This window comes from Tinamus guttatus, unplaced genomic scaffold (assembly GCF_059628265.1).
Source record: "Tinamus guttatus ecotype Peru unplaced genomic scaffold, ASM5962826v1 Tinamus_guttatus_pri_ptg000530l, whole genome shotgun sequence".
NCBI classification, from domain to species: domain Eukaryota; kingdom Metazoa; phylum Chordata; class Aves; order Tinamiformes; family Tinamidae; genus Tinamus; species Tinamus guttatus.
Window position 1 is genome coordinate 5522501 of NW_028289064.1, and position 9919 is coordinate 5532419.

The 9919-nt window shown below is 61.8% G+C and overlaps 1 protein-coding gene across 2 annotated transcripts; it reads right to left on the bottom strand.

Moving 5' to 3' along the window:
• Positions 1-1596: 1596 nt before the first annotated feature.
• PTF1A (pancreas associated transcription factor 1a) lies at positions 1597-2575 on the bottom strand. 2 transcript variants are annotated; one of them, XM_088533949.1, is made up of 2 exons: positions 1951-2575; positions 1597-1796 (listed from the first exon to the last, which is right to left on the bottom strand). In XM_088533949.1, the coding sequence occupies exons 1-2, from the start codon at positions 2573-2575 to the stop codon at positions 1597-1599; spliced, it is 825 nt and encodes a 274-aa protein (XP_088390075.1). The 2 variants fall into 2 exon arrangements, with proteins under 2 accessions (XP_088390075.1, XP_088390074.1); XM_088533948.1 differs by having other exon boundaries at positions 1597-1860; positions 1895-2575.
• Between the last annotated feature and the right edge of the window lie 7344 nt (positions 2576-9919).

Here is a 9919-nt window from a genome sequence, read left to right on the forward strand (position 1 = left end):
TGTTTACTGAGGTCCTAATACAGGACAAGATCGAATTATGGGTCGGCTCTTTTCTCACCGAGAAAGCCCCGTTTAAGTTCAATGACACCGGTGCCGACCGCCTCCCTCCCACGGCAGGACGGGGAGAGGCTGCAGCCAGGGCAGGCTGGCCGAGGAATCACAGCTTTCCGTAAAAATAAGCAAATAAATAAGCGCAGGCCACCCCCCCATTCACTCCCCCCCGGCCAGGAGTCGCTGTGTTTGTGTGGGTAAGTAGCTCCTCTAATTGCTATTGGAATAGATCCATGCCATCCGCTAAATGTCTCTAACTAGGTTAATGCAATTAGCATGCATGCAACATATTGCTCCCACTTTGCGGCAGCTTTGAAAAAAAAAAAAAAAAAAGCGAGAGAGCGAAGGAGGGATGTACAGTATATGACGAGCAATCGAGCAATAATTATACCTTGGCTCGCCAGGGCCGTTCCCATCGCCCGGGCACCGCGCTGGGCCGGCTCCGCTGCGGCCTGGGCCGGGCATCTGGGGCTCCGCGGGGGCCGGCGCGGCGGGGCAGAGCCGCGGCTGCCACGGGAAAATCAGCACCTGCGGCGCCGGGACGCGCGCAGCTCCGCGCCCGCGCAGGTGCGGCCCGGCCCGCGCTCCCGCGCCGCCTCCTCGGCTTTGGGGGGACCTTGGGCACCGGTTGCCGGGGGCTTCGAGAACCCCCGAGGTCTGCGCCCCCAGGCCAGGGCTGCACGACGGGGGCTGTTTTCCCCGCGTGGCCCGCTCCCAGCGTGGGTAGCGTTGGCCAAAGGCACCCGAGGGGGCGCGAAACTCGCTCCCCATTGCCCGACCCTCGGGGGAAGGGCTGTGTTTGCACCGCCGCCCCCCTCCGCACCGCCCCGCGGCGTGGCAGCGCCCGTCCCCGTGGCTGCGGGGCCGGGTACACGCGGAGGGGGCACCTGCGCCTGGTGCTGCAGCACTCTGGGTCTTCCCGCTGGAAGCGACAAGCAGAGGCGCTCGAAGGAAGGGACCGCACAGAAAACAAAAGACGTCGCTTGGAGCCGCTTCAGGAGGGGACGTCAGAGGGGTGGAGTGAAAGTGTCGTGTCCCCCACCCCGCGCCGCCCCCGGCTGTATAAGGGGCGCCAGGGCGAGCGGCGGGACAGAGGCACCGCCGGTGCCCAGCGCGGACGCGCAGCCGCCGCGCACGGGCCGGGAGAGGCGCCGCGGCCGCCCCCCGACGGCGCTGGATTTATTGTAGGGGCAGGGAGGATGTCCCGGAGCTCCTGAGCATCCCCTTCACCCAGAGACACCGCTCCGCGATGCTGTATCCGGATTTATTGTTATCAAACGCAGGGAGAGTCCACGTGTTGCAATAAATTATTTTCAGATTTTTTTTTCTCTTTTCGAAAGGTGCTGATGGAATAAAACTATTGCATATCTTTAAAATCGGGATAAATTATATAAATTATACATTCAAAACAGACGATTCTACTTCATTGTCTCTACTCCATAATAAATAGATAAATAAAGTTGATTGCCCTTAGAGTCTGCATCTTAAATTACATTTAAAATAGAGGTCTTTAAGTACAAAATATACAGGCGGGAGGCGGGCGCCTCATGACACGAATTCGAACGGAGGCTCGTTCTCGATGTCGTTGAGGGACGACTTGTTGAGCTTGCGGGGGTCCTCCGGGGTCCACACTTTGGCTGTCCTGATAATGTTTTGTTCCTTGAGCTGTTTTTCGTCAGTCCACGAGAGCGAGTGACCCGCCAGCGGGGGGAGTCCGTAGTCGGGGTCGCTGGGGGAGGGAGATCCTGGACGGGGGAAGGCAGAGGGGGTTAGCGATGGGGTCCTACCGGGCCCCAGCACTATCCGACCCTACCTTCCCCCCTTTACTTAGGGCCCTAGCGGCCCTTCCAGCGGCCCGAGGCCACGGGGATGGGCCGGGCCGGACGGGGCGCCACTTACTTGTGCCGCGGTGGCAGATGATGATCTTCTTGGGCTGGCTGGGGCCCTCGCTGCTGGCGCTGCGCAGCGGCAGGTCGGACTGCACGAGCTCGCTGAGGAAGTTGATGTAGCCGATGGCGAGGCGCAGCGTGTCCACCTTGGAGAGGCGCTTCTCGTAGGGCAGCGTGGGGATGTGCGAGCGCAGCCCCTCGAAGGCGTCGTTGATGGACTGCATCCGCCGGCGCTCGCGCACGTTGGCCGCCTGCCGCAGCTGCTGCAGCTCCGCCTCGGAGCGCGCCCGCCGCCGCCGCCGGCCCGAGCCCAGCGCCTGCAGCCGCCCCGACGGCGAGAGCAGCGCCGCGCCCGCCGCCCCGCAGCAGCCGAGCGCGAAGGGCGGCGAGGAGGGCGACGCGGGGAAGGCGGCGCCCGCCGCCTCGCAGCAGTAGCCGCCCGCGGGCTCCGCGCCCTCGCGGTAGTACTCGTGCAGCTGCCGGCTCAGGAAATCCACGTCGGACTCCAGCAGCCCCTCGGCGCCCAGGGCGTCCCGCGCGGGCGCCTCGGCGAACAAGTCCTCCTCGTCCAGGTAGGGCGGCGAGGAGAAGGCGTCCAGCGCGCCGGGGAAGTGCTCCAGCAGCACCGCGTCCATGCTGCGGCACGGGGGGGCTCGCCCCGCCCCGGGCACGGCCCCGCGCGGCGGGCGGCTCCCTCGGCGCCGGGCCCGCTGCCTGCGCCGCTCTCCGGGGCGGAGCGCGCTGCTCGCCGGAGCGGCGGCCCGGCACGCGAGGCCTCTTATAGCTACAAGGCGAGGCGCGTGCCAGCGAGCGGCCGCCGCAGCCAATGGGCGCCGCGCGCGCCCGCCCCGTCGGGGCAGCCCCTCGGCGCGGCCGCGGACGGAGGGCGGCGCCGCGGGGCGGGCGGGGGCCCCGCGGGACCCCGCGAGGCTGCGGCCGTCGCGGGGAGGCGGCTGCGGCCCCCAGGGGCTGCGCTCCCCCGGCGGGCGCCGGGCAAAGCGGGGCGGCCATCGGGGCACGTCGCGGCCCCGGGGCTGCGGAGCCTTCACATCTCCCACCGCTTCCCCAGGGTTTTCCCAAGGCGGAGGGAGCAGGGCCCCGACTCCACAAGCAGTCCTGTGCTTCATCGGCCGAGTGGGGTTTCCAGGGGCATCCGAAATTAAGACAGTTGTATCCCAACATCAACATAAATCACATCAGCTCCTTGAGTCCGGGTGCGTATCGATTTTAGCATATCGGATTGTACTGCGGTTTTTCTTTTCCCACTCCGATTACCCTCTCAGAATGAGCTCGTTTCGCTGAAGCTCTGTTAATAATTCCCTAACTGACTCTCACTGATTAAAGCGTTAAAAATTCTCACTGGGATGAAATGGATTACACATCAGATTAGGGAAGGATTATCTCTCTCATTAGGGCTGCAACATTTTGCCCGGTAAAGTCTGCCGAGGTTTATCGAAAGTGACTTTCCAATGCACTGCCAGCATAGACGGAGATCAAACCCCAAATGGAAACGTACCCCACTCTATCAGCAGAGTAAGACAGGGCCAGCTCCAGAAAAGTAATAAATGACTCGACTTCAAAGCGGCTGACAGGGTCGTGATAACGCCAGAGAAACGGGTGAGTCACACAGGGAACAAAGAGCTTTGCAAGAGCGATTTCTTGGAAAGTCCTGCCTTTAGAAGGATCATTCTAAAAATAAATAAAAAATATTAAAAAAAAAAAAAAGGTAAGGAGGGCAGCAGAGCTGGCGCGGAGGCAGGATGAGCCTTCTCGTGGAGGAAACGGGCAGGGAAGCAGTGGCCACTTTGCAGTCGAGGGGCGAAGCGGCAGCCAAGGAGATGCCCGTTCCCCGCTCGCGGCCGGGGAGAGCCGGGCTCGCTGCATTTCGGCGGGAGCAGCGGCCGCCCGGAGGCCGCGCCGTCGGGCCGGCTGCCCGCGGGCGCGCTCAGCTCGTGGAGCGAGTCCCGCATCATCTGCGAAACCCGGGCTCGCGACCCTGCCGCGGGGCAAAGCGGCGGCCCCGCGCAGGATCCCGGGGTGAGTCCGCATGGAGGTGTCGAGCCCAACCTGCTGCTCGAAGCAGGGTCAGCCACGCGGTCGGCGCAGGTTTGCGCGGGGCTTTGCAACCGCCTCGGTGTAACCTTTGCCACGACGTGGCTGTCCGCATGGTGAGGACGGTTTCCGTTATACTGAGTCTGGGCATCCCTTGTCTCTTAAAAGTTTTCCTGACGTCCAGTCTGAAGCTTTCGTTTCAGTTTATGCCCTTTCTCCTTCACCCTCCAACTACGCACTGCTGTGAAGTGCCCGGCTTTTTGGTAGCTATGAGCGGGCTGCTGTTAGGTTTCCCTGTCACTGCCTTGCCTCCAGGTTGAATAAACCCACTTCCCTCGGCCTCTCCTCGCAGGACAAGGGCTCTGGCCACCGACTGCCCCCTCTAGCTCCCCCTCGCCAAGCTGGGCTCCCCTGTCTCACTCCAGCCCCAGTGTCCCCAAAACCCGCCAGCCATGTCCGAAACAACGAGCGCGGGCACCAGTGTGGGACAGGGAGCCGCCGTGTCCGGCCAGGGCGCTGCGGTCGGGGCTGGAGGGGGACGGGGAGGCTCCGTTCCTGCGGCACAGGGCTCGGGCAGCGCGGGGGGTTCCTGGACGGCAGAGCTTGCTGTGCTCCCCGCCCCAGCGTGGGCATCACCACGACGCCCGGGCCGCGCTCCCGCGGGTTTCAGAGTGGATGAACGAACCACGCCGAGTGGCGCCGCCAGCAACGCGGCCCCCACCCCCACGCAGACACGCGCAAGCACCCACGCTGGTTCGTGTCGCTCGGCGGGGATGTCCCTGCGCACCTCCCTCGGGTCGGGCTGACCGCGTGCGACAGATCCCGGTGGGAGCAGCTCCCAGGAACAGGCTCCTTCCCTCGGAAGCCCCGAGCCTTCCTCCAGCCACGCTCTTTGAAACGGGTCTGTCCTTGACATAGTGGGGAAACGCTCTCCCGACGGCCACGCAGAAGGTTTTGGGAAGTGGCTGGAAAAGCCAAGCAGGACCCCGGCTTTTGCTCTAAAAACTGTTTGTGCAGAGAGAGGCCAGCCGAGCCCAGCGCATTTACCGCACTCGCGGTATTTCGCCTGTCCCGCGGGACCCCCGTGGGACGCCGCGACGTGAATTTTACATGTGTGCAGGAAAACCGAGGCAGGGGTCTGAGATCCTTGCGATCTCCTTGCCCTTGGCAACCAGCTGCCCGTTTTAGGCTGTCAGAAAAGTTAAGAAAGAAAAAGGTTTCTGAGGATTATCTGCTATTCTTAGACACAGAAAAGTTGTTGGGGGCTCAAAGCCCTACAAATCGTTCGGACATCTTTGGAAAAATTGTGGCCAGTTCCAAGGGGGATGCGTGACACTAATCAGTGGCCGTGCTTCTCCCTTTCGCCACGGCGTGGCTGTGGTCCTGGAATGCAATGGGACCAGAGGGCTATGATACTTTTGGTCCCCAGGATCACTGAATCATGGCGCGGCTGAGGTTGGAACCGACCTCTGGGGAGCATCTACCCAAGCCCATGTTTGGTCAAGCAGCGTCACCTAGGCCAGGAAGATCCGTGGCACTTAGGACGAAGCACGATGCTTAGGGACACTAGTGTCCTATCTAGTGTCCTGTGTTGAGCTCTTGACCATGAGGAAATCAGAAGCACCTCCGTAACGGTGTTCTCAGGACAAAGGACTCTACTTCTGAATATCTGCCTTTGAGAAATTATCAGAAATTATCGTTTAAGGAACAGTCTGACTCACGGGAAAACCTCATCTCATTTTGCCAGGACTTTATGAAAAGGCAACTTGCGAAAACCAGGAGACGGTGACCACGCAGCCCTACCTGTGGAAATGCACCCGGGCAAGCACCGCGGGTGTCGCAACCCCCCGGTTCAGTGTTTGCACTGGCCAGGCGTTGCATGCGACGCGTTTTGACCTGATACCCGTCGCCGGCCTCGCGGGAGGCGTGAGACGCTAACGGGAACCAGCCCTCCCAGGGCTGCGCTCCAGCAAAGAAAATATTTATCCAGTGTCTAACACTTCATCACTTCAGTTCCTTGAGATCAGGAGTGAAGGGACTCAAGGATTCACTTCCTTCCTCTGCTGGTCAGTGCTCACAAGCCAAGTCCCTTTGGCAGTTCCCTGGTTGCCGGTGCCCCCAGCGGTCACTTAAGGGCTAGAGACGGGACGCGATGCTGGGAGTGGGATGGGGGCGGGACAGTGTGAGGGCTGCGAGGCCTGGCCCCACCTGCCCCTCAGCCTTCCTGCTCCCCTGCAACGTCCCCCGAGGGAAGGCGGGAGGACCCTCCTTCCCCCAGGGCAGGAGCAGGGCGCGCAGCGCCGCGGAGCGCCGAGGAGCGCGCGTTACCCGCGCGAGCCACCGGGCCCGGGGGCTCCGCACCCGCGCTACCGCCGCACCGTGGACAGCGCCCAAGGGGCCTGGCCCTGGCCCGCAGCCTCTCCATGGGTCTAGTCTTGCGCTGGACTCCATATGTCCCCGTCCGTGCGCCTGTCCCTAGCGCGGCCCCCCCGCCGCCTCCCCGGAGGCCTCCCCAGCTCGGGGCCGGGGCAGCCAGCGCTGCGCCCAGGGCGCCGCTTCTCGGCCTCTCGGCCGGGAATTATCCGCGCCAGGAAGGGTAGCAGCAGCAGTGCAGCCTTTTCCCGCTGCCTCTGCGCCGCGCAGGCAGCTTCCAAGTGGGAAGAGTCCCCACCCCGAAGCGGGCACGACCCCGACCCCGCAGATTTACTCGGCACGGGGCGCTCTCCAGGTGCTCTGCCCACGCAGTGCACCCGTCTGCTCCCCATTACTCTTGCACGTGAACAGCCATTCCATCCCTCAAATGCACGTGCTATTCCAACCCCATCGGTTGACATTAGGGTAAAATCACAGGTACCCAAGAGATTTCTGTGTCTAGGCCTGAAATGTAGTTCTTACACACGCTTTACCTGCAGGCTTCGAAAGGACACGAATCTGCAAGTTGGAAGAGTTGCCCCTTCCAGCACGGAGACAACACGTAATTTCATCTAGCAAGTCTTCATCTCCATCCCACTGGTGCCTGTGTCTGCCTAAACTGGAGGTCTGAAGCCTCTAAGGTCACAACGGGACAAATTCAGAGTACGACCTTTCTACAGGACCACAAAAACCACCGGCTCCTTTGGAGAATCCCTGGTGCACTGGGCTCTTCCAGGGATGCAATTTTTAATGGAGGAGGGAAGCAGAAGTCTTCTAAAAGACCATCCCAAGTTGGCCCAAAACGCATGCAACAGAGATTTTAGCTGAAAGAGATAAAACAAAGCCCCATTGCAATTCCCATTTTCATATACCACTGTAATTAATGAATAGAAAAACTCAGCATTTTCTCAGCTCATTTTGTCATTAAAAACAACAATTTAAAAGTTGTCCATTCCATAACATTGGGGATTGCTTGTTTCCTGCAAACTCATTTTACACTCCTGTCCGAGGGCGAGGAGGAGACCCCGTGGGCACCCACTGTGGTGACTTGCGTAGCACCAAGGCCCTTGACGCAGGGCAGGCCCGCAAGCTGCAGGACCCTGCAGCAACCATGGCGAGTTCTTCTTGGAGAAGCCTACAGGAGCCACAGGCCCCGGTGAGCAGTGCAGCTGCGGGTGCTACGCCCAGCACTGTGAGCATAACTAGCACTGGGTTCTGTCCCTTCAGGGCATGGGGACTGTCACTGAGGAAGGGCAGGGCTGAAGTCCTCAGGACCTCTGTTTCCCTGAGCCCAGGAAAGACCCATCAGACCTCCCACGCCATTGCCACCTCCTGTGGTGTGTGCTCCACTGCCAGGGGATGGCAACTGCTGTGGGTCCAACCAGCTGCATGGAGGAGCAACCTGTCCTAGACTTGACCCTCACGTCCCAACCGCTGCGGGCCCGGCTGCAGCAGGGTGCCAGCTGGCCCAGGCCTGCACACCACAAGCCCATTGAGCCCATGAGGTCTCTGTCAGTGCGGGGACTCAACTGCCACGGGGCAGAAACGGGTGCAGGGATCTGACCAGTGTGGGGGCCGCACGGGGCTGGGCTCAAGCGCTGCTGATGGGGCGACCCGGGAGGGCCATAAATAAAGCGGACAACCCCCCCCCGAGCAGCTCCGCTAATGGGGCGGTCGCGGCGCCGCGGGGGACGGGCGGCCCCACAAAGGCCGCGCCCGGGAGGCACCTGCAGCCCGGCTCGTCCGCCCTCCCCTCCGAGCTGGTACCTGGGCGCCCGGCTCCTAACGCGCCGTAACGCGCCTCCTTTGAGGCCCTTTCAGGGCGGGATCGCGGAGGTCAGCGTGTGCGCACCCCCCCACACACCCCCGGCGGGCCGGGGTGCCAGCGCGGCAAGCTGGAGAGCAGCGCAGCCCATGGGAATCCCAACACTTGTGCCGCGGCGGGCGGCGGGCGGAGGGAGCGCTCCCCCCGGGCCGCCTTTCTCCGCCGCCCGAGGAGCCGCCGAGTGTAACAAATGAGCCGCCATCGATCTGCGGGCACGGGGGAAAATCAAATTATATGGTGCGGCCCGCAAGGTGCGGGCGGGCGGGCGCAGCTGGGCCAGGGCCGTCCCCAAGCGGAGGGGGGAGCCCCCTGCCCGGCTCCCGCTCCCCGCTGCCTGCCCGGCCCCGGCGAGGCAACAGGTCGCGGAGCAGCCCGCGCGCCGGGGCCGCTTCCCGGGGAAGCTTCCCGAGGAAACGCGCCCGGGGCAGCACCTGCGGCGCCGGGAAGCGAGCGCGGCGAGCAGCCCGCTCCGCCGCGGCGCTCCGCTCGGCGCCAGGCGAGCCCGCGCGCTGGGAAGGACGCGGCGGAGCCGCCGTCCATGGGAATCTGGCCACTTGTGCCGCGCGCAGCCGGGAGGGGGCTGCGCTCCCTTTACAAAAAGAGACACAATTAGGCAAAATGCTCAATGAACATTATAAATGATGTGCAATCGCCTCGCAGATTGCCTAGCAAATCAAATTATATGGTTGCTCGCGGATGATTTCCATGCGCTTTACAACGCAAACAGGTACTTTCTGAATTTGTTTTTTGTTGGTCTCTTTTTTTAAGCAAAAAAGAAAAAGAAAGTTCTTTAAACATTGCAGAGAAATGCCACACGCTGAAAGGCGCCTGTGTGAATATTCACGTTCCCCTTTGTTCGCTCCTGAATTTCACAATAGCCTGGGGAGGGCACGTCCGCTGCACTCTTGTAAATTTACCAATCCTTGACTAAAACCGCCAGGCACCTGCTTGGCAGAGCACAAAGCTGCCTACGTTTCCACTAACAATTTACTGTTTCATCAGCTTCTAAATTGGCCTGACAATGGAAGGGTTCAAAGCTAATATCATTTAAAACAAGGGGGAGAGCCGAGTTCAAGGATCACAAGGGAATGTGCAGGCCGTGCAGCCCCGTGGCCACGGGCTGGTCTCTTTGTCGGGACTTTCAGGTGTGAGCGGTGCTGGCTGTGGGGAGCAGTGGCCCCGGGGCCAGAGGCCCAGCAGTGTGTGTTGGCCACAGTGTGGGCAGCGTGGGCAGGGCGGGCAGGGTAGGTAGCATGGCTAGGGTGGTTAGGGTATGTAGCATGCCAGGGTGGGCAGGCTCCCTCATGGGAAGTGCCTCCTGCCAGCAGGACGTGTCGATAAGGAGGCAGCGGCCGCCCAGCGTGCGGATGCAGCGGGGGCCGCACAAGCTCAGCCCCACGCAGGCTCCTGCGTGGACTGTGCTGGGGAAGGACTGTCCTGCGACGCTGGGGCAGCCCAGGCCACACACCACACTTGGCCTCAGCCACGAGGGCCGAACCCCCAGGAAGCGACCTGGGGCTGCGGAGGACAAGGCACCTTGCGAACCCTGCCCAGCACGTCCCATCCTTCCCCGATCCCGACAGTGGGACATGTCTTCCCACTCCCATGCCAAGGATTTATAAACCACAGGAAAGCAGTATTTAAAAATACGTTTTGAGAAGAATTCTCCCTCACTCTTTTTTTTTTTTTT